The sequence below is a fragment of the Anomaloglossus baeobatrachus genome, chromosome 1, assembly GCF_048569485.1.
Source record: "Anomaloglossus baeobatrachus isolate aAnoBae1 chromosome 1, aAnoBae1.hap1, whole genome shotgun sequence".
Lineage (NCBI taxonomy): Eukaryota > Metazoa > Chordata > Amphibia > Anura > Aromobatidae > Anomaloglossus > Anomaloglossus baeobatrachus.
The window spans coordinates 120,687,934-120,713,203 of NC_134353.1; the positions used below are offsets into that span (position 1 = coordinate 120,687,934).

General features: G+C 48.4%; 1 protein-coding gene across 1 annotated transcript in view; it reads right to left on the reverse strand.

Annotated features, from left to right (window-relative positions):
* YIPF7 (Yip1 domain family member 7) overlaps positions 1-25,270 on the reverse strand; it is a 104,420-nt gene that overhangs the window by 50,488 nt on the left and 28,662 nt on the right. Inside the window, exon 5 of the mRNA XM_075334043.1 lies at positions 2,818-2,999. Within this exon, the coding sequence (XP_075190158.1) occupies positions 2,818-2,999 (182 nt within the window). The remainder of the gene's footprint in view (positions 1-2,817; positions 3,000-25,270) is intronic.

Below are 25,270 nucleotides of genomic sequence, written 5' to 3' on the forward strand. Positions count from 1 at the left end.
GCCAATAGCAGTGGAGGGGCGGAGATGAGCGGGATGTAAACATCCCGCCCACCTCCTTCCTTCCGCATTGCCGGCGGCCGCAGGTAAGCTGCAGTTCATCGTTCCCAGAGTGTCACACAGAGCGATGTGTGCTGCCTCGGGAACGATGACCAACCGGAGCACAGATGGACGTTTGATTTGTTGAAAATGAGCGACGTGTCAACGAGCAACGATAAGGTGAGTATTTTTGCTCGTTCACAGTCGCTCATTTGTGTTACACGCTACGATATGTCAAACGAGGCCGGATCTGCATCACTTACGACGTGACCCCGACGACATATCGTTAGATATAACGTAGCGTCTAAAGCCCGCTTTAGTGTTTGGGCTTTGTTTGCTAAATTTACATTGTTGTTTTGTGATTTGTTTAGTAGTATACATTAACTTTTAAAATAATTTTATAAACTTTATAGATTCTGTGATGGGACGTTGATCCAGCAAACTAGTCTGAGCCATATGTGGAGTCGGAAAATAATTTTTCCCCTAATAAGGATTACAGTCTGTCCAATGGGGTTTATGCCTTCTTCTGGATCAACATCTTAGGCTATCGGTTTAATTTGATGGACTTAAAGAGAACCAATCACCAGGATTTTCCCATATAAGATATATAGATTTCAGATTGGATTTTTGATTGCAGAAACAAACATTCATAAAGGTCCAAAAATTGGTGCATCTTGTGATTGACGTGAAGTGGGCGGGCCTTTGTGGGTTGGGTCCTCTGTGTAAGTTTCTCCTCTACCATCCTCCTGGCTTGCCCCTTTTCTTTATTTAGATTTCACATTGTACCACCATTACTGCTGTTGGCGGTGTGTGTGCATTGCTACTGTGATGATGTCTTCATTAAAATGGTGCATGTGTGTACAGCAATCTAGACACTGTGGAGAAGAACATGAACGGCATCGGTACATGTGCAGATTTATTTTTTATTTTTTCATCAGCGCATGCGCCGATGACGCTTATACTCTTCTCCACAGGGTCTTCAATAAAATGGCTCCCGATATCGTGGTACACGCATGCGTTGACTCAGCACCATTTTAATGAAGACATCTTCACACTATCAATGCACACACGCCGCCAACAGCGGTAATAGTAGTGCAGTGCGAAATTTAAATAAAGAAAAGGGGCAAGCCAGGAGGACGCTGGAAGAGAAATTTACACAGATGACCCAATCCACAAAGGCCCACCCCCACTGCACACGCCAATCACAGAATGCACACATTTCTGTACCTTAATGAACAGAATTTTTCTGCAATCAAAGATCCAATCTGAAAAGTGAAGATCTGATTTAAGTCACCATCCTAGTGCCAGTGTGCCGCCCATGCAGCGGTCGAACCACTCGTATCCGGGGGTGATTACTTGTGGCTCGAGGGTCTCCGGACCCGGGGGCTAGGGGCCACACTCAAATGAAGAAGGGGCAATTTACAGGAGAGATATAGTTTGTGACGCCACCTGTGGTGTGTGGTAATGGAGAGTACCGCCGCTGCTAGATGACGTTTTCCCTCCACGGGTAGGGAAGGCCCCAGGACTCTGGATGGTGGGGTGCAGGGGAGCCCAGGCTTGCTGGAAGCAGGGGATGACCATGTACTCACTCAGGCCGGTTATCCTGGTGCTGGATGTTGTTTTGTAAAGTCATTACACACACATGCTGCAGGTGAACCAAAAGTCCCAGTGCACCACTGCTGCCTGGGAAGGAGAGCACGTCCAGGTATCCGCTCCCAATAGTATTGCTTTTGCTGTGTCCCAATTTAGTCCGACCTCTCGGGAGCTTCGACTCCTCGGCCCCTCACACTATGAGGGCCACTACTTCACTTCTCCTGGGGGCTCCAACCCCCGGTTCCCTCTTCCTTTGGACAGTTTCTACTACACTACCTCTCCCTTTTCTCCCCTGGAGCCGACTGACTTGTCACCTCCCACCAGTCTGCTTAATCCTTCGGTGGGCGGCCCTTTCCTCTCTAGACCTACCCACTGGCTTGTCTGTCCTGTACTGGTGTGAATGTGGATTGGGGGTTTGAATGCGGTTTGTAGCAATACCACTGGGTGGAACCTGGAACCAAGGAGGGTGGGTTCTGCACTATAAGGACAGGAGTGCAGTTCCCTGTGACACCCTGACTAGTGCAGGGGTGTCACACCAGTATATCTCTGTCTTTACTTTATATGGGAAAATCCTGCTGCTTGTTTCCCTTTAAGTCTACTTTTCACCTTAAAAACTATGAAACTAAGAAACTATACTACCAATCCCACAAGATCTAATCTTACATTGACACAGAAATACAGAATTCCAGATTTTATGCTAGTGAGATCCTCCAACTAGTTAAGGGGGTCCCTGATCAGGAATCTCATTTATTTTACGAGGCAGAGAACAAAAACAAAGGTTTTATCTCTGGAGGATGCATGTTCTATTGAATTCAATAGAAATTATGCAATTCTTTATTTCCCCAATGGTAGCGCTGTAGGAAAGTGAACACTTGTATGTAACCACTACAGCAAGGACATTGCGATCAGATTCTAGTCCAGAGATCTTTCCAATTAACAAGGACTGACCCCAAAAATCCTTTAAACATCCTCATATGTGCATTAATTAACATTTCACATGGTAGTTATTCATGATTTTCTAGACATATACCTTAATAACGAAGTCCATATTTTATAATATTGTGGATTCTTTAGGAATGCGTTGACTTATATTTTCTATAATTAATGCAAATCCTATAAGAACTATATAAAGAAACAAAAAATATCACAATAATGGGCTAATCTCCGATATACAGCATTGTTACTTACCGTAGAGAAAATAAAATGGCAAAGCAAGAAAGTATCACCATAGGCAGAAGGCAATAACCCAAGACACTGGCTACACATCCATGTGAGACACCTGTGATGCTCATCAGATTTAATAAAGCGTGAATTCCCACACAGCCAAGGATACTCATTGTGTACACATAGCCAAAATGAATCTTTCCTGCCTGCAGACAAAAGAAAAATTTTAGACTGAATACAAAATTGTTTTTGCTTTTTTATTTATGAAAATGCAAAAGGAGAACAACTTCGTGTATTGATTTCCTCTTTATTGTTTCGAGCTATTGTTTTCCTGAGGTTTCAGTAGTTTTAGTTAGTGCCGCAATACGGTTGTGCCGAAAACAATGTATAGAAAAGCATCCCAAATCAAATAATTTTGGCACATACATATACTATGAATATATAAGCCTTAGGGGGTTGTATTAGACTATACCTCCAAGGACCATAACCCTATATGAGCCATATTCAACTGCGAGTTATGATTGTGGAAAGTAATAATACTGAAGAATATTTAACTTAGGGGGAGGGAGGAGAAAATACAAGCTTACAAACATTATACGATAAATGTTTTGTATGCAAACCCAGGAACTCAGAATTACGGCAAATTAAAGAAAATAGTGCAAGTTTAACCAGTTGAAGACTGGGCCATTTACTCCATTCCTGACCAATCACATTTTCGGAAGGGTTTTCGTATATGTGGATTCAAGATCTTGCTCACTTGGATAAAAAGATTACTTTGATATAAAAGTAGAGAGAGGGCCATATCTCAGGAATGGATAGGCACAGGACTAAATAATTAATTATGCCAGAATCAGAAGAACAGTAGTATTTATTCCTGGTAGAAGATTCCATATTTATGGTGTCAGGTCCTCTAAGTGAAACATTCCGAAGAAAATAGGTATAATAGCATAAAAAGTTATACAGTACACATTAATCACCCCAATGAATAGTCAGCACGGGAGACAGATACTGTATCCCCTGGATATTAGATAAACCTCAGATAATCATTCAGATATGGCACCAAGTGAGGATAAATATTAAAACATAACTTTTAATGTTCATAAATAAAATTCAGTGTAGCACATACAGTACATCTTACAGTGGAATAAAAAAACTCCAAACAGTTGCCCACATGAGGAAATAGATAAGTAGAACACATGGATATAGTGATAGTAATCACCTATGTCCCAACCACTTCTGTAAATGCAAAAAACCCTCTCATGGCACAAACGATAGGGAGTATCATCCTGAACATAAATGGACAGTGGGCCTGTCAGACTTTAGTTATGCTCCCATCAGCATACAAACATCATAAAACGGACAGACATAGAACCTTCTCACTCATTCAGCAGATGCATCTAGTCCATAGTAGATTCACGTCCTTGGATGGTGCTGTCAGTGGGCATGTTGATTTTACATGGGGAAAATATAATCACCCTAAACCCAAAACAACTCCCTCCCTTACAAGGGCAGTCCACACCTGACCCTCACTGTGGTTGCCCCTTTTCTGCCCAGTCTTGCCTCCCGACACGTTTCTCCCAACACATGGGCTCATCAGGGGAGAAAAAAACTGCACACCGTCGTCTACACAAGGCCACTGAAACAGTGCCCCTCACGTATGCAGTAGACTTTCATAGACCGCTGTTTTAGGTTTAGGGTGATTATATCTTCCCCAAGGTGGTAAGAGGAAAGCCGGTAGTGATTGAGTGCAGGGCTCGTGTGATGTAACAACCTCTCATGAGCCCTAGGAGAGCAAGTGAAAACACCACTGGATTGGTGCCAGCACCAGAGGTCAGTATGAATGTTGTTATTTTAACGGGAAGTAAAACTCATATTGAGAAGGGGTTGTCCAAATAGTCGACAAGTCTTTTAAATGGGTTGACCCAATATAGCAACTATTACATACAAAATTCTGTAAACATTTAATCCTACTGAAAGACCCCTCACAAATCCCAAAAATGGTGCTCTGGTGAACACCATTGGAATGGAAGACTAGTCACACATGTGTTCCACTGCTCAATTCCTTGTCTATGGGAATGACAAAGCCAAAGAATGGGGCCTTCACTCTATTTTGCAGAGGGTTCCAGAGTTCCATTCACAGAATCAGTGGGGACACCAATGGTTGAAAACTTATCACATATCTTCTGGACAATTGCTAGTATAGACAAAGCAGATTTGTAACAGGATCTCACAATGCAAGCTGCATACATTATTAAAATGATCTCTTATGCCTGCTTTACACGCTTCAATAAATCTTTCAATCCGCCGTCGGGGTCAAGTTGTAAGTGACGCACATCCGGCATCGTTCGTGACGTATTTGCGTGTGACACCTACGTGCGATCAAGATTGAACGCAAATACGGTGATCGCATACACGTCGTTTATTCCTCATACATTGGACGTTTTGTTGTATGAACCTAGGCAATTGTAACGTGTGACATCCCTCATACGATTGTGATGTCTGAGGCTATGTGCGCAGGTGTGCGCTCTGCACCGCAGCTTCAAAATGGTCCGCTTCAGAGCGCAGCTGAAAAGCTGCGTTCTGAAGCGCGTCACAATGTCTGTCATTCACTAATCTCTGTCAGTCGGTAACTATCTCTGTCCCTTTCTCTCTGTCCATGTCAGTCTATCCCTCTTACCCCCTCTCTCATACTCACCGATCCCCGATCCCCGGCGCGGCGCTGCACGGCATTCCCACTGCTCCGGCGGCTTTTACTATTTTGAAAAAGCCGGCCGCCCATTAAACAATTTCGTATTCCCTGCTTTCCCCGCCCACCGGCGCCTATGATTGGTTACAGTGAGACACGCCCCCACGCTGAGTGACAGGTGTCACACTGCACCCAATCACAGCAGCCGGTGGGCGTGTCTATACTGTGCAGTGAAATAAATAATTAAATAATTTAAAAAAATGGCGTGCGGTCCCCCCCAATTTTAAAACCAGCCAGATAAAGCCATACGGCTGCAGGCTGGTATTCTCAGGATGGGGAGCCCCACGTTATGGGGAGCCCCCCAGCCTAACAATATCAGCCAGCAGCCGCCCAGAATTGCCGCATACATTAGATGCGACAGTTCTGGGACTGTACCCGGCTCTTCCCGATTTGCCCTGGTGCGTTGGCAAATCGGGGTAATAAGGAGTTAATGGCAGCCCATAGCTGCCAATAAGTCCTAGATTAATCATGTCAGGCGTCTATGAGACACCTTCCATGATTAATCTGTAAATTACAGTAAATAAACACACACACACGAAAAAATCCTTTATTAGAAATAAAAAACACAAACATATACCCTGGTTAACCACTTTAATCAGCCCCAAAAAGCCCTCCATGTCCGGCGTAATCCAGGATGCTCCAGCGTCGCATCCAGCGCTGCTGCATGGAGGTGACCGGAGCTGCAGCAGACACAGCCGCTCCTGTCACCTCCACACAGCAACTGAAGACAGCCGCGCGATCAGCTGAGCTGTCACTGAGGTTACCCGCTGTCACTGGATACAGCGGTGGCCGCGGGTAACCTCAGTGACAGCTCAGCTGATCGCGCTACTCACCGCCGCTCTTCTCACCTCCACGCAGCAACTGAGGTGAGTAGCGTGATCAGCTGAGCTGTCACTGAGGTTACCCGCGGCCACCGCTGCATCCAGTGACAGCGGATAACCTCAGTGACAGATCAGCTGATCGCGCGGCTGTCTTCAGTTGCTGTGTGGAGGTGACAGGAGCGGCTGTGTCTGCTGCAGCTCCGGTCACCTCCATGCAGCAGCACTGGAAGCGACGCTGGAGCATCCTGGATTCCACCGGACATGGAGGGCTTTTTGGGGCTGATTAAAGTGGTGAACCAGGGTATATGTTAGTGTTTTTTATTTCTAATAAAGGATTATTTCGGGTGTGTGTGTTTATTTACTGTAATTTACAGATTAATCATGGAAGGCATCTCGGGGAGACGCCTGACATGATTAATCTAGGACTTATTGGCAGCTATGGGCTGCCAATAACTCCTTATTACCCCGATTTGCCAACGCACCAGGGCAAATCGGGAAGAGCCGGGTACAGTCCCAGAACTGTCGCATCTAATGTATGCGGCAATTCTGGGTGGCTGTTGGCTGATATTGTTAGGCTGGGGGATCCCCATAACGTGGGACTCCCCATCCTGAGAATACCAGCCTGCAGCCGTATGGCTTTATCTGGCTGGTTTTAAAATTGGGAGGGACCGCACGCCGTTTTTTTTAATTATTTAATTATTTATTTCACTGCACAGTATAGACACGCCCACCGGCTGCTGTGATTGGGTGCAGTGTGACACCTGTCAATCAGCGTGGGGGGCGTGTCTCACTGTAACCAATCATAGGCGCCGGTGGGCGGGGTAAGCAGGGAATACGAGATTGTTTAATGGGCGGCCGGCTTTTTCAAAATAGTAAAAGCCGCCGGAGCAGTGTGAATGCCGTGCAGCGCCGCGCCGGGGATCGGTAAGTATGAGAGAGGGCTGCTCAATTCAGTTACTCAGGAGTTTAGCGGTCACCGGTGAGTCCTTCACTGGTGACCGCTAATCAGGACGCGACACAGACAGAGCCGCAGCATGACAATGAAGTTGGGTGAAGTTCACCCGAGTTCATTCTGACAGTGCGGCTCTGTCTGCTGTCATCTGCCATTCAGCTCTGCTACATGGCTGTCTGTGTCTGCTGTCAGCGGCCATGTAGCAGAGCTGAATGTCAGATGACATAGTAAAAACGCATCCCTACACATTACACACGCTTGGCAAGTCAATAAATAAAAAAAAAGGGTGCCCAATGCATACGTCACGGAACACATGATCTAAAGGATCGCACACAAAATTGATCAATTTAACATAGACTACTAACGCACGTGTGACAGCAAATGAACGACCTACGTGCAATCTCATTCAATCGCATATGCGACCTGGGCGTGTCACATCGCATACGAGATCGCACACCTAATTGTAAGGTGTAAAGCTGGCTTTAGAGGCTTGTGTGCTTACTTGTACTTACTTTGAAAATTTGTCACAATTACTATATACACTTCATAATAAAATGAGCACTTTTTTAGGCTCTAGCTTGATTCTTAACAGGTTTATTTTAAGTTGTCCAGCTTTAAAAAAGATGTGGGAAGATGTGTGTGATCTAATAAATAAAGTTACATCACAGAGTTTCATTCTATCCCCCCAACTGGCACTATTGTTAATTAGTATAGAAGAGTTTAAAGACCCATGCAGACACATAATTTGCCATATTCTACTCGTGGTAAAACATCTTATTGCTTCAAAATGGAGACAGGTAGAGGCACCTTCCTTAATAGAAATTATTGAACGGATATCATCACATAATTCATACGAGTATAGTTTTGCATTGAAAGAAAAGAACTTTTTGAGATACAAATTGAGATGGTCTTTATGGGCGGAAACATTTATGCCTAGTCTGCATATAACTTAGCCTCCTGACATGTAATGATTATTATTTCTCATGTATATTATTGTTTTTGTTGTTCCAAGTACGTTGGTGACAAAACGTTTGATGGTAATACTTTTGAAGCATTGGCCATAAAGGCGACACTTAACTGTTGGTTTTTCCTTTTTTCCTTTTTGTCTATTCCTGTTTTCCCTTTCCCTAATTCCTCCCTTATTCCTTCTATTTCTTGTATTAAAATTTGTAAAATGTTAATAAAAAGATGCAAACCAAAAAAAGGTTTATTTTACTATTAGGTGGAAAAACTGTCACTAAGCATTATACCATACATTCAATTGTGCTGCCCCTGGTAGAACTCTCATGTGGCCATACTGGGTGCGAGCAACAGGCTTTTGTAATGGGGGTTAAAAATAATATTAAAAAGGGGGAGAGAAAAATAAAACAAATAAAGATTTGTGACCCCAGTTGGGATGTTCAGCTTTGGTATGGCCAGGCACTGATGGAAGTCCCCAGGAGTTAGGTGGTGATGCAGTGTCAGAGGGTTGTCCCCTCGCACACCCCACCCCAACTAGGGCTGGTTCCTGGGTGTGTCGAGGTAAGGATGCCGCAGCAGAGACTAATTCAGCCAGAGACAGGACAGGGAGCTATAACCTTTTACTGAAGTTCTGCAGAACAGTTCGGAACATTCCGTACAGCATTCCCAATGACGGAGTCTGACCTGCCCCAATGAGAGATTGTTTTTTCTGCTGTGTGGTGGTAGTGTATTCCACCTGCTGTTATTTCCCTACCTGAGAATAGGTGTTGTGAAATCCTAGGATTTTCAAGACAAGAAAACTTTGGATCTTTGATCCCTTCCATTGAGCAGGTGACTTGAATCCTGAGGGAAAACTCATTGTTTCTTCTAGAAGTTTCCAGACTCAATCATGTTGCTCAGCTCCTGGGCAATTTCACTGCTTCTTATGAAAAAGCTAATAGTCTCTCAGTTTGCCACTGACCTTGAAAGTCAAGGTGGCCTAGGGACTGATACCCTGCCTATTTGTAGCTGGCCCCTGCAGAGGTTTCAACAGTTACCTCAGGACAGGACTGTCTCCATATTACACTCTTCTCACACGCTGACACCAACTGCCGCTCTCTGAATTTACATCACACCTAAACTTTACCCTTTCTCCTTCTAGGGCGCACACAGAAGCCTTGCTATCAGATCAAATGAACAGCCCCAGTAAGGGACTGTGGGCAAATGTTTGTATATAGTGAACAGCAGAGAAATCTGAATCTCATTAAAACTGGCAATACATCTTATACATACTGAAATACACATGCAGCCATTATTTGCGGTGACTCAGGCACAGGGCGCCACACAATCAAACATGTTTTTTCAAAGTAAGTACACCAGTTTCATCAGGTCTAAGAGATCTTAATAATGTATGTAGTTTATATTGTGTTATCTAACAGATCCCTCTTAACTTTTACTTTTTACTAACTCGGCAGCTTAGTTACAAAAAAGCTATACTTTACATTTTGACCGAATCAACAACAAATGTTTAACCAGAAAATTGGATTTCTATCAGTATTTAAACCATTTAATAATTGGTTTCTTTGGGATATATAACAGCTTCACACTTCGATCACTGAATTTTATTTCCTCCTCTACTGCTTACAATCACAAAATTCATTTCCTGAGAGTGATAAAGAGCTAGAATTTGACAGCAAAAGAGAACAAATTGGTCCATTGGGTCTCCGCATTTTATCCCATATAGAATTAAAATAATCTAGAATTTAAACTTGTAAACGGAAGTTTTCCAGTTGGCAAAATATGATGGACGTGAATGACATGTGTAAAGAAGGAGGAATATTTGCAGAATTTCCCATGTGGATAAAAGATTGGGTTAAAAAAAAAATCACTTTCCAGCTGCATAATTGTAGGGTTTGGATTGTTTAACGCTTTCATCTCAGAACATATAGCCTAGAGAGAACAATGGCCAGAACCCTACCATGCATTATAGATACAGTAAGTATTTAAGGGGGCTGTCCAGTCTAAAATGACAAGTCTACAGTCTCTTTATGTGACTGCAGACTTGTGAATACTCACATTGCATGCACCATCCACTGTGAAGATTCTCCAGTGTTAGAGCCAGGAACGGTGGTCATGTGGCCACAAGTATGTGTATTGCAGAGTATCGGACAGAATCCAACTAGAGTGGTGAAGCCTCACTCAATGCAAGTGTATGTGTCTCCAGAAGTGAACCTTTACATTACTATGATATAAAATATGATAATTACAGTGAGCCTAGCCTTTTGCATTATGTCACTCTCCCCAGTCTCACAAGCTCGTTGCCTTGGAGTAATCCTCGACTCTGCTCTATCCTTCAAACCGGACATCCAAGCCCTCTTCACTTCATGCCGACTACAACTCAAAAATACCTCCCGGATTCATGCCTTCCTTAACCAAGAATCAGCAAAAACATTAGTACATGCCCTCATCATCTCCCGCCTCGACTACTGCAACCTCCTGCTCTCTGGCCTCCCTTCCAACACTCTTGCACATCTCCAAACTATCCTGAAGTCTGAAGCCCACTTAATCCACCTCTCCCCTCACTATTCCCCAGCCAATCCCTTCACTGGCTTCCCAATACCCAAAGACTCCAGTTCAAAACATTAACCATGACCTGCAAAGCCATCGACAACCTGTCTCCTCCTTACATCTGTGACCTAGTCTCCCGGTACCTACCTGCACACAACCTCAGATCCTCACAAAATCTCCTTCTCTGCTCCTCTCTTATCTCCTCTTCCCACAATCGCATACAAGATTTCTCCCATGTGTCCCGCATACTCTGGAACGCTCTACCCCAGCAAATCAGACTCTCTCCTACCGTGAAAAGCTTCATAAGGAACCTGAAGACCCACCTCTTCTGACAAGCCTACAACCTACAATGACCTTCAGCCCAGTACACCACTACGCAATCGGCTCTGTCCTCACCAGTTGTACCCTCACCCATTCCCTGTAGACTGTGAGCCCTCATGGACAGGGTCCTCTCTCCTCCTGTACCAGTCTGTTTTGTACTGTTAATGATTGTTGTACTAGTTTATGTATACCCTCTTTCACTTGTAAAGCGCCATGGAATTACTGGCGCTATAATAAAAAATAATAAGAATAATATCAATAACTCCACTAGTGGACACAGACAGAAGAGGGCCCCTTTACAAGAACAATAAATGGGCTCATTGGGCTGTGTGCCCATGATGATATTTTGGCGAGTTTTTGAAGCGGAGTATTTTTGCTACATCAAAAATGCAGTGTCTTTCAGTTCCAGCAAAGAGGATGGGATTTATAGGATTCTCATGCCCACTGGAACATTTTAAAGGCATGGGCCCACGATCCGCAGACACTGCAAGATACAGCGTCATCCCTCCTGCAGAGACATGAAGGTCCTCCACAGGAGAATACAGTGCCAGTGCCCATGATCAGTGTTCTGGATGCAGTGGATTTTTGCCATGTTCTCCCGCTGAGAAAACTTGCATCTCCGCAAGAATAAATTGACCTGCTGCGGTTCAGAAAGCGTAGCTGCAGGTCAGTTTATCCTATGGAAAATAGAAGCACAGTGGGCATAGCATGTCGATAATTCCCATCCACTATGCTTCTACTGTACAAGACAGTGTTTTGGACACAGCACAAAGACGCTGCATCTGTGGCGCCCTGGACAAGCCAGGTCGTCACAGGAACTACACCAACACACCCCACACCCCGGTCAGGCATACCGAAGCCAAAACACAAAATCCTTGTTGCCTTCCTCCAGGGGCTGATGTCCACACCAGGGGGTGGGCCAGGCGGTTGGTCCCGCCCACCGAGGAGTTCACAGTCCTGGAGGCGGGAAAAGGAGGGAGTTAGTGAAGAGATCAGTTTTGAAGTGGAAGTGAGGAGAGTGAAGTGGTAAAGGAGCAGACAGAAAGCGGTCCGGGTGTGTGGCCCGGACGGTACAGCAAGGTTGGCAGACGGTGGTGACCGTCTGCAGGAGAGGCCGATTGGAGTGAGCCGTAAGGACCGTGGACAGGCGGTGGCCCGGCGGTACCGGACCGGTGAACAAAGAGAAGCCAGCACCATCCGGCAGGGCTTACAGACCCCGACAAGGCTAGGAGACGCCGTTGAAATTGTCAAATCTGTTAGCGAAGGGTACCTCCGGGGTTTCCCAGCATTTAAGTCCCGATAGAAGGCGACAGCTCAAACCGTGAAGGGAAACACAGTCACCGCCAAGGCTAAAGTTCCCAGGGCCAGAGCCTGCGAGCAAAAGGGGCTCCTTCAGCACCCATCCAAGCTGGGGAGCGGGTTACCGGTGGGAACCTATTGGAACCGTACATACTACACAGGTGCAGGGAAAGGCAGTCACCATCAACCTGCCGGGAGGAGAAACACTGCAGCCGTCTGTGGGACCCATCCATCCAGCCGTTTGTTTTACCGGAGACTGTGTATTCGTTGCTGGCTGAGTGAGTACCACCGTGCCGTGCGGCACAGCGCTGCCCCCGCGACCCTGCACCTCACCAGGCCCCATAGCCCGCCTGCCAAACATCCCTACCCCATCACCGGGCCCCGGGACAACCAACCCCCCTACCCACGGAGGGAAGAAAACAACATCCAAGCTGCTCCCTGTCACCGCTCCCGGGATCCCCGTGGTGTCACAACCTCACCACAACCGTGGGTGGCGTCACGGACAATAAATCCCCAAAACCATTCCCCTTTTCACTCACCGGCGAGGAACGCCGCTCGAGTCCCCGGGATCCGGCCCACCGCTCGAGCCACCACTGAGTAGCAGCAGCAGCCGGACCCGAGCAGTGGGTGAGCGCAGCGTCCCCTCCTCCGCCCGCGACACATCCAAGACGTTGAGGACATTGATCACTGGAATTTGCCCTAATTTCTCTTACATGTAGGTTATGGTTTTAGTGCAGATTTTCTCTATAGAATTGCATTAAATGCAGAAGATCTTCAGGTAAAAAAATGGATATGCACTGTAAATACATGTAATCAGCACGACTAGATTGATAAAGTTTTGGCAAACCAAATTATCAGGAAGAATCAAATATAAAGCAGCTTTATTTAAAACGTGACACAACAACAAGAGACAAAAGCTGCAGAGTAAAAAACGGGATAAAAACGTAGGTATAAAATGCAAGTAACCTAAATTACATAATGCTGCAGGAATTCTGCAATGTCAAAAACTCAAGACTTATAGTGCGAACATAGACTGGCAGTCCAATAACTCATCATATTATACAATTTCATCTGCTTTCCCACTTGGGCCCGTGTGGCTGCCCAGGTCATCACAATGATACAGTATGTCAGCAATTAAATAACTCCCTAAACTTCATATCCATAGCTCCCATGACCATCAGCCATAGAGTAAGGCCTGTTGATGTATGTGACAGGTCTGGGGTATTACTAATAGAGATGAGCAGACCCGTGGTCGTGGTAGTTCTGTTTGGGACCCAGACTTGACCTGATCCCCAATTAAAGTCACTAATTAGGCAGTTTGTGTCTCTGTCCACATGCAGCCAGCCATATGGGGGGTTTCCAGGCTGGGTTTTTCCATTTTTGTTTTGGGCACACTACATTCGATAGCTTTGTTTTTATCCACAGTGCCAACCAAACACTGCAAACGGCCCGCACTGGGCTGAGCACCGAGCGTACCAGAGCACAGCGATGCTCTTTCGAGTGATTTGCATACCTAAAGTACCCAAACTCTGAACCCGCACTATGTTTTTTTTTGTAAAGTCTGTGTTCGGTACTAAGGCCGGCATCACGCTTGAGATTGAAAACTTGGTCCGATTCTCATGCTGGAAAGTAGGACAATTTTTTTCTCACTTTTTATCCTTGTGCTGTCAGTGTGCTGTCAGTGTGCTGTCAGTGTACAATCCGTTTTTTTCCTCAGCAGCTGTTACTCATTTACAGTCATGTACAGGAGCATTTACAGTGTTCTCTGCTACATGATAGAATTGTATTGAGAAAAACAAATGTTACTAGGATGGTACGTGTGCTGCCCGTGTGACATCCGTTTTTCTCTCGCACCCATACACTTGCATTGGCGAGACTCGCACGAGAAACTCTAGAAATCACAGCATGCTGCGATTTTTTTCCTCAGTCCGATTTGAGCTGAGAAAAAAATAGCAGATCAGAGATGCCTCATTGACCAACATTGGTCCGAGTGCAATGCAAGATTTTCTCGCATTGCACTCATGCTTGTCAATCGCAAGTGTGACGCCGGCCTAACACTGAACCTCAGGTTCACCCATCTCTAAGTACTAACATTGTATGAGCAAAAACTAGAACATGTGCATTAACTCCTTCATGACATCCGCCGTACATGTACGGTGCATATCAGAAGCGGGTGTATGTAGCTGGCTCACAGCGTGAGCTCGCCCTATATTCAGCAGCTAATGACTGTGTATTGCAGTCAGCACCTGCCTGTAAAGGGGGCTTTGCACGCAGCAACATGGCTAGCGATGTCGCTGGTGAAAGCACCCGCCCCCGTCAGTTGTGCGTCACAGGCAAATCGCTGCCCGTGGTGCACAACATCGTTAGGAGCCGTCACACGGGACTTACCTGCCTAGCGACGTCGCTGTTGCCGGCAAACCGCCTCCTTTCTAAGGGGGCAGTTCGTGCGGCGTCACTAAGCGACCGCCCAATAGAAGCGGAGGGGAAGAGATGAGCGGCCGTAACATCCCACCCACCTCCTTCCTTCCTCATTGTGGGCGGCCGCAGGTACGGTGATGTTCCTCGCTCCTGCGGTGTCACACGTTGCGATGTGTGTTGCCGCAGGAACGATGAACAACCTGCGTCCTGCAACAGCAACGATTTTATGAAAATGAACGACGTATCAACGATCAACGATAAGGTGAGTATTTTTAATCGTTAACACTCGCTCGGAGCTGTTACACACAACGACGTCGCTAACGACGCCGGATGTGCATCACGGAATCCGTGACCCCAGCGATATGTCATTAGATACGTCATTGCATGTAACGGGGCCTTAACAATGGTGGATGGACAGGAGCTATCAAACTTTGACAACGACATTTAACACGCGCCAGTATAAGGGCACGTTGTTTTAAGCTCCCATTGGTGCACCCGTGACATGATAACGGGTCCCCAATGGGATGCTATGCTAGTCGTGGGTCTGCTGAAGTCCTCCGTGATTCTCATAGCATCGTTCTTCTGAAACTTACCTGTGGCCAGGCTTCAAAGTAGACTGTGATTTCTGCTATATACCCCAATGCTGTGGTATTACTGTGTATAGCACAAATCAGACAATGGCAGCTTCAATGCCCCTAATGGAGCTTATAAAAACAGTGAAAAGTAAAAAAAAAATGTTAAAAAAAAATAAAAACATAAATATTCAAATCATCCCCCTTTTGCCCAATTAATAATAAAGATAATAAAACATGAAAAAATGCATATACGGTATCACCGCATTCCGATCTACTAAAATATAAAAATAATTAACACGATTGGTAAAACACTAAACAAAAAAAATTCAAGTATACCAAAATGACATTTTTTTGGTTACTGCAATACCTGAAAAAATGCTGTAACAAATGATCAAAACATTGTGTCCATTCCTAAATGATATCAATAGAAAACATTGTGTTGCCCCACAAAAATTAAGCCATCACACAACTCCATCAACTAAAAAATGAAAATGTTAGGAGTCTTGGATAATGGCGACACAACCCTGCAAATTTTTCTTTGCAAACCTATGATTTTTTTTCACCAGTAAAATAATAAAAACACTGGACATATTTGGTGTTGCCGTAATCATACTGATGAGGATAATCACATTGCCAGGTTATTTTTTACCACAATATGTACTCCAGAAAAACTATGCCCAAAAACCATGTCAGAATTGTGGGGTTTATTTTACAAATTCTCTGCATTTGGAATGTTTTCACCGTTTTACAGTACACTATGGGGTAGAATGAATGCTGTCATTCAAAAATACATCTCGTATCACAAAAAACAAGTGCACATGTCGCGGGCGGAGGAGGGGACGCCGCTGCACTCGCTAACGTTCAGGTCCGGCGCTGCTGCTCGGTGGCTCGAGCGGTGGGCCGGATCCGGCGACTCGAGCGACGCTCCTCGCCCATGAGTGAAAGGGGGGAGGTGATTTGGTTTGGGGATTTAGTCTGTGACGCCACCCACGGGTTGTGGTGAAGATGGGCACCACCGCTGCTGGTGACGGGGATCCCGGGAGCGATAGTGGGGAGCAGCTGGGATGTTGTTTTCCCCCTCTCTGGGTAGGGGTTGGTGGTCCCGAGGCCCAGTGATGTGCTGGGGGTGCAGGGCCGGTGAGGTGCAGGGTTGCAGGGACAGCACGGCGCAGTGCTGGATGGCACAAGTGTACTCACTCAGCAAATGAGGCACAAAGTCTCCGGTAAACCAAACGGCTGGATGGACGGGTCCCACAGCCGGCTGCTGTATCTCTCCCTGGACAGGTGATGGTGGCTGTCTCTCCCTGCACCTTAGTGTTCTGTGTTGACTACTGTGGCTTCCCAGCGGTAGTCCGCTCCCCGGTGTATGGGTGCCGGAGGAGCTCGTTGTGCCCTCAGGCGCTGGTCCTTGGGTCTCTAGCCGTTGGCAGTGGCTGTATACCCTCACGGTGTGGATGGTTGCCTTCAATCGGGACTTTTGCTGTTAGGAAACCCCTGGGGTTCCAGTCACATTCGGATTTGACTGTTGTCGGCGGCTCCAAGCCTGGTCGGGGTCCGATAGCCCTGCCTGTGTGTGCTGGCTTCACTTCGCTCCCCGGTCGGTACCGGCGGGCCAACGCCCGACCCCGGTCCTACGGTTCCGCGTTGCTCCACCACCCCTGCAGACGGCCACCACCGTCTGCCAACCTTGATGTCAGTGCCTGGGCCACGAATCCAGACACCCAAGTGTTTGCTCCTCACTCTTTGACCTCCCAGACTCAACTCCCACTTTTCCTGCCTCCAGGTCTGTGAACTCCTCGGTGGGTGGAGCCAACCATCTTGGCCCTGCCCCCACCTGGTGTGGACATCAGACACTGGAGGGAGGCAAGAAGGGTTTTGTGTTTGACTAATGTTGCTGTCCTAGGGGTGGGGGGTGTTTTGTGTGTTACCTGTGATGACCTGGCTAGTCCAGGGTGCCACATTCCCCCTTGGTAAAATGCAGACCGTTCGCGGGCTGCCCGTCCATCACCGGTTTTATTTTGTTTTCAAAACTGTAGAAAAGGGGATATAAATAACATTTAACAATCAACATCTCAACATACGCATATTTGTCAGGTCACTTTTAACGTTGCACATAAAAACAGTTTAAACACAGACGGACGGACGGATGTCTTCCGCTCTCCCACCCAAGCAACCTAGCCCTGATGCTGCCCCTAAGAAGTGGGCAGCACCCCTTGACCCGAGTCCAGGTTCAGGCTGCCCGAGCAGGAACGGGTACGGTATCTCGCACCCGGCTGTCACTTCAGGGGACCCCACGTCCTTGGGGGACCCCTGACCCCCGGAGGATGGCCACCGGTCCTGGTGGTGGCCGGGCCCCAGCCTGCTCCGCTGCGGGCCCTTCCCCCAATCTGACTCTCCGGAGGCGGCACCGACGGAAAATCAACCCTCAACTTATTTACACGCCCACAAGTTCGTGGGTTGCCTGCAAGTTCTCGGCCTTGTCCATGAGCAGTTCCTCATGCATACTTTAAACACATAATGTCCCTCCGGGGACAACTTGCCGGCAACGGCCGGAATAATCACTGATGACAATCAGGTGAAACTCGGTTGATTTTTGCTGATTCATTCAAACTCGGGGCTGAGGGTCCCAACGGGGACAACTTTATGCAACGACGGACCGCTGCCTTTATTGCCCACCTCCATACTCCTCACCCGGCTCCAGGTGAAGAAGCACGGGTTTCAGCCCCTCCAGCGCACGGCAGGCGCCACGAGGGAGATCTGCCCGGTATCCATTATTTCCGCTCCGAGGGATGTAAGTGGCCTCCATGTCATACAAGCCGAAGACTCCCTCCTCGTCCGAGACAGGCTCCGTGTCAGCCCCCGAGCCGCTGTCATCTGACTCCAGGGGGTTAATGGTGGGACCTGGCAGGTCGGTAACGGTTTCCAGCTGAGCCCAGACTCGTGGCTCCTCAGTGGCAGGTAACCCGTCGTCAGCCGGTGTACGGAGGCCCTCGGTTCTTCCAAGTCAACCGCTCCGGCCATTGGTGGGCGGTCGTCCTCTCAGGCCTTCGGGCCCTGGCGGGGCAACATGGACTCCGACACCTCTATCGGGGACGGCGGCCTGAGCAGGGTTGTACAGGCGGTCAGCACAGGCGATGGAGCGGGCCCTGCTGGGGCCAGGGGTAGACCGAATCCTTCAGCCGCAGCAGTTGGTCTTTTAGGGACACAAGGGTGTGGGTCACTCACCAGCTCCTCTAGCATGGTCTCTATTTCATGCGCCCGCACGACCGCAGCCAGCTCCTTCATCTCAGCGGTCCAGCGATCTAACAGGTCCCGTACTTGGGCCCGGTTACGGCAGCACAGCAGCATCACTTGGGTATTCAGCCAAGCCACCGTCCCTGGGGCAGGCTCCGGAGACTCAGGCCTCTCAGGTGGTGCGGACATGTTGCAAGCTGCTTCCAGGAACTGGGTATATTTGCAGAGTCCTGGCGTCCCCGCTTTTATAGCCTCGGCTACATTAGGTAGATCTCTCAGCCGCCCCCCCTTGGTTCTTTCCAGCACTTCCGCTTGTTGGGGGCGGGGCTTCACTTTTGCGCCTTCCCTGCTCGGAGAAGACGCTCGAGCGGGAGATTTTCGCGCCAAAGATGGCGGCGCTTTCAATTTTTCGGCCAGACACCACCGGCGGAGACTACAAGGCGCACTTTTACTGGTAAGTAGATCGGCTTGATCCTGTTCGTGACGCCAAGTTGTCGCGGGCGGAGGAGGGGATGCCGCTGCGCTCGCTAACGTCCGGCGCTGCTGCTGCTGCTCGGTGGCTCGAGCGGTGGGCCGGATTCGGGGACTCGAGCGGCGCTCCTCGCCCATGAGCGAAAGGGGAGGAGGTGATTTGGTTTGGGGATTTAGTCCGTGACGCCACCCACGGGTTGTGGTTAAGATGGGCACCACTGCTGCTAGTGACGGAGATCCAGGGAGCGATTGTGTGGAGTAGCTGGGATGTTGTTTTTCCCCTCTGTGGGTAGGGGTTGGTGGTCCCGGGGCCCGGTGATGTGCTGGGGGTGCAGGGCCGGTGAGGTGCAGGGTTGCATGGACAGCGCGGCGCAGTGCCGGATGGCACAGGTGTACTCACTCAGCAAATGAGGCACAAAGTCTCCGGTAAACCAAATGGCTGGATGGACGGGTCCCGCAGCCGGCTGCTGTATCTCTCCCTGGACAGGTGATGGTGGCTGTCTTTCCCTGCACCTTGATGTTCTCCTTCTGACTACTATGGATTCCCAACGGTAGTCCGCTCCCCGGTGTATGGGTACCGGAGGAGCCCGTTTGCCCGCAGGCGCTGGCCCTTGGGTCTCTAGCCTTAGGCGGTAGCTGTATACCCTCACGGTGTGGGCTGTTGTCTTCAATCGGGACTTTTGCTGTTGTGAAACCCCTGGGGGTCCAGTCACATTCGGATCTGACTATTGACGGCGGCTCCAAGCCTGGTCGGGCTGGCTCTCCAGTCGGTACCGGCGGGCCATCCCTGACCCCGGTCCTACGGTTCCGCGTTGCTCCACCACTCCTGCAGACGACCACCACGGTCTGCCAACCTTGCTGTCAGTGCCTGGGCCACAAACCCAGACACCCAAGTGCTTACTCCTCACTCCTCAAACTCCAACACTCAACTCCTGTCACTTTTCCCGCCTCCAGGCCTGTGAACTCCTCGGTGGGTAGGGCCAACCGCTTGGCTCCGCCCCATCTGGTATGGACATCAGACACTGGAGGGAGGCAACAAGGATTTTTGTTTGGCTGGTGTCCCTGTCTAATGGGGGTGGGGTGTGTTTGTATGTTATCTGTGACGACCTGGCTAGGCCAGGGCACCACACATATATCACACTGTGTGACGCCCTAACAAAATCAGGGTGTCACAGATGACTGCACTCCTCTCCTGGTGCAGGATTCCCTTCTCCTTGGCCTCCCAACACAACCCCACACACAAGTACATACACCAGCCACAAAAGCCTAGTCACCCCCCCAGGACAATAGGGACACACCAGTGGGCGGGGACAGGCAGATGGTGACGCCCACCTAGGGGTCCTGAGGTGTCAAGGGGAGGGAACGAGAGTTGAACAGTGTTCAGTTGAGAGGAGACAGTGGAAGTAAGGGGAGTGAAGTGGTAGTCGAGGGTTGTAGCACCTAGACTACCTGAGCTGACTAGGTGGCAGACGGCAGAGCAGGGCCACAGGTGACGGAGATCCGATCGCGGGAGACCTTAAGTGGACCGGGGCAGGGTTGTAGCCTGCCGGTGCCGACAGCGGGAATCCGGTGCGGAGGCCGTGCACAGTGGGGGTACCTGGACCCTAGGGCGAGGACAGCTTCAAGCACCTTTCCAATCAACCAGCAGGGGACAAGATTCCAAGTCTTGTCCCACTAGCAGCCCAGATAGAGCGAGACGGAAGCCCAACTCGGGGGATAGGGCGTCTGCAAGTGCCTGCTAAAATCCCAAGGGTCAAATCTCGCTGGCGACAGCTCCCACAGCAAAGACACCAGGAGCGGACTTACCCCTGTTCATGCGGACTAGTCAACACACAGGACAACAACACAGAAGTGCAGGAGGAAGGGCCCCTGTCCTGTTTACCAGTGTGAGGGACCCAAGCACACCCCTCCAGAGGCTACCGGTATCCGGCACTTGGTTTACTACCTGGACTCTGTGTGACTTTATTCAAATAGTGAGTACACCGGTATCACCCGGTCCATCCCCGCCGACTGCGCCCCAGCATTCCACTCCACCTACACCTGGTCCCCAGGACTACACCTCCCCTACCTGTGGAGGAGATACCATCCTGCTGCCCCGCTCCATCAGCCCCGGGCATCCCATACAAAGGCAGCGGTGGTGTTACCAACAATCACCGCAGCCCACGGGTGACATCACCGACAAACTCTCCCCTGTAAAGAACCCCTTTATTGAGTTGTGGGCAACGGGCTGTTACACGAGCCCTGGATCCGGTTGCCACTCGAGCCACAGCCACGATACCAGATCCGAGCGTCTCGAGTATCACCCCTGCCGTGTTCTGTGCCCCCGCTCGCTACAACTGCACTTGGATAACATCTGAGTACAGTCTGATGTTTCTCTCGCACCCATATACTTGAATGGGAGCGAGTGATCAGAGACTAACAGACAATAGCAACATGCTGCGATTTTTTTTCCTCAGTCTATTTAGGGTTGAGAAAAGACACGTAGATCTGAGCTGCAAGCTGCAGCAGTGTCTTACATGGGGCCGAGTGCAATGCGAGATTTTCTCACATTGTACTCGTGCGAGTGATACGCAAGTGTGACTCCAGCTGAAAACAAAAAATCCTGTGTAGTCTGATCCTGGATCTCCACTCAGAATCAGTTGGATCCTGCTCCTACACACTTTCCACCATTTTTTCTCATGTTTCACCAGCGTTCTGCATATCAGTTAGAGCTGACTCAGGCGTCAGTTTTTCCCCTACAAGTTCTACTGTATCTTTATGGATATAACACGTCGTACCGTTTTGTTCACATGTCTGTATATTTATGTGGAATGAGTGGTCTGGATAAAATTGTCGAGACTTGTCCGATATTGATTTGAGTCTCAGAGCAAACTTGCCAATGCAAGTCGATGGGTCAGTAAAAATTAATTGGACAGAACTCAATACCATTCATGTGCTGTTTGATAGGAGAAGGTGGAGAACCCTTCCGTTTTTTTCCATCAGACAAAAACTGATGAAACTCTGATCGGTGATGGTAAAAACTGACCCACGGAAGGGCTCATTGACACATCCGGGTTTATTTTGCGTACGAGAAAAATGGACCTATTATTCTGTTAGATTGTGATCAGAGTTTGGTCAGATTGTCTCCACCTTCTCCTTTCTAACAGTCTGTGAAAATCGGACCACACTCTGATGTTGTCAAGCTAGGTATGGGGAAGTACAAAGCGCACAGCAAAAGGAAAGGGAAAGGAAACCCTGTGACTCCTAAGGCTACTTTCACACATCCGGTTTTTGCTCTGCGGCACAATACGGCGCTCTGCAGAAAAACCGCAACCGTTTTTTTTTGCCGCCGGTTGCGTTTATTTTGCATAGACTTACATTAGTGCCGTATTGTGCCGCATGGGCTTGCGTTCGGTCCGTTTTTTGCCGCATGCGGCAAATGTAGCCGATGCCGCGGCCGGGCGGGACGTTGCCTGCAACGTTTTTTGCTCCGGCAAAAAAACCGCATCGCGCCGCATCCGGCCGCTGCGGCGCATTTTTCAATGCATGCCTATGGACGCCGGATGCGGCGCAATGCGGAAAAAAACGCATCCGGCCGCCGCATGCGGTTTCTTCCACTGCGCATGCTCAGTAGCGTGCCGCAACCGGAAAAAAACGGACCGGCCGCATGTAAAAACTTATGCAAAGGATGCGGTGTTTTCGCCGCATCCATTACATAGGCTTCACAACCGGATTGAGCCGCACGACTCAAACTGGATGTGTGAAAGTAGCCTAATCAAATCTACTGCTGGTCCCTGGGGTCCCTTACCACCCTAGATAGGTTCCTCAACTATTTGTCGAGATGGATACTGGACCCTAGTTACCCCTAATGCTAGGCCATATATACAGTAGGGAATGGATGGGAAGAGCTCTCAGTCAGAAGCAGAAGAAGAAGAAACTGAAAATTTCAGCAGCACCACTGCAAAGGAAGGAAGGAGTATTTAAACACCAAGGGGATACTGAAAATCCACAGCTGGGTGGAAGTCGAGCTCCTGCTGGGTCCAAAAGGGAGAGAGAAGAATCCAGCACCTATACCAATGAATACTGACAGCAAGAACAATGGAAAGTCAGAGAGAATTCTGTGCTGCCAAACTCTGACTTTCTATCGCCAGAAACCACATGACTGTCTGTAACTCATGACACACCAGTGACAGATGTCATCCAAGCGGGGTCCAAATTTTTCAAGGATCCTTAAGGCTGCTTTACACACAGCAACATCACTAACGATGTCGCTGCCGATTGAACCAACCCCCGTCGTTTGTGTGTCACTGGCAAATCGCTGCCCGTGGCGCACAATATCGTTAGTCCCCGTCACACATAGTTACCTGCCTAGCGACGTCGCTGTGGCCGGCGAACAATCCCTTTGTTAAGGGGGAGGTTCGTGCACCGTCACAGCGACGTCACACAGCGGGCGACCAATAGAAGCAGAGGGGCTGAGACCAGCCACATTAATGACACGCCCACCTCATTGCCGGAGGACGCAGGTAAGCTGTTGTTCGTCGGTCCCGGGGTGTCACACGTAGCGATGTGTGCTGCTTCGGGTACGACTAACCACAACGACCAACGAGATTTTGAAAATGAACGATGTGTCAACGATCAATGATTAGGTGAGTATTTTTGATCGTTAACACTTGCTCGCAGCTGTTACACGCAATGACGTCGCTAACGACGCCGGATGTGCGTCACAAATTCCAAGACCCCGACGACATATCGTTAGCTATATCGTTGTGTGTAAATGGGCCTTTAGACTTGCTTGGCTGATTTTGATCTGACACACAAATCAATGTTGGACATGTCTCTGTGATTTTCCACAGACTGCAACATCTGCGAAAACTCACAGACATGTGAATTGCCCTATAGGCTATTACAGATACGAGTGCTATCTGTGAAAACCTCAGATAGCACACGTATGAGAAACTCGGGTGTCCAAATGAGCCTTTACTCTGACGAACCTCTGATGAAAAGCACTGGTAACACTCGGAATGTTTTTTGTTTACAAGAAAATCACTGATATCTGAATGAGCCCTAAAGGGGAGACAGATTGAGGGGAGTATGACTTTGCCATCAAACTACAGACTAATACAGGGTTAATTGTTTGTGTCCATGTAAACAGACAAGTCAGCAGCATGCAAGCTGTCCATACAAGACAACAGATTTTTAATATATTTTAAAACTACTTCATTTTTTTTTACTTTAGATGCAATGTAACAACATAAAGAAGTGGGCCTATGTGACATTTTTATCATTTTTGGCAAGGTTTCAACCAAACACTTTTCAGTATAGATCCAAAACTATTGTAAATGTGGGAGCTGTTTAGTAAATCAGAATCCCTCTGAATGCCCAGGAGTGTGCTAACCGGGGAAAGATACTCATTTATGCTTAATTAAATCGTCTGTATGTATATACGTATTTCACAGTTGTTATACAACCCACTGTGTTACATGTTCCCTGTTGACTACAAGGAAAATTGGCTTATTCACAATGCTGGAAACAAATGGCAAAGAAACAACTTTTCCTGAAACTAAAGGCCGCTTTACACGCTGCAACATCGCTAGCGATCGCACCCGCCCCCATCATTTGTGCGTAACGGGCAAATTGCTGCCCGTGGCGAACAATATCGGAGGTGCGCGTCACACGTACTTACCTGCCTAGCGACGTCGCTGTGGGCGGTGAACAACCTCTTTTCTAAGAGGGCGGTTCGTGCAGCGTCACAGCGACGTCACACAGCAGGCCACCAATAGAAGCGGAGGGGCGGAGAGCAGCCGCATGAATGTCACTCCCACCTCGTTGCCGGAGGACGCAGGAGCGCTGCTCTTCGTCGTTCCCGGGGTGTCACACGTAGCGATGTGTGCTGCCTCAGGAACGACGAACAACCTGCATCCAGAACAAGCAACGATATTTTGAAAATGAACGACGTGTCAACAAATCAACGATTTGGTGAGTATTTGGGATCGTTAGCAGTCGCTCGTAAGTGTAACACGCAACCTGGCCGGATGTGCGTTACGAATTCCGTGACCCAAGCGATATCTCGTTAGCGATGTCGCTGCGTGTAACGAGGCCTTAAGGCTATGCTCACACATTGCATTTTTGCTGCTATTTTTTTCCACAGCCAAAA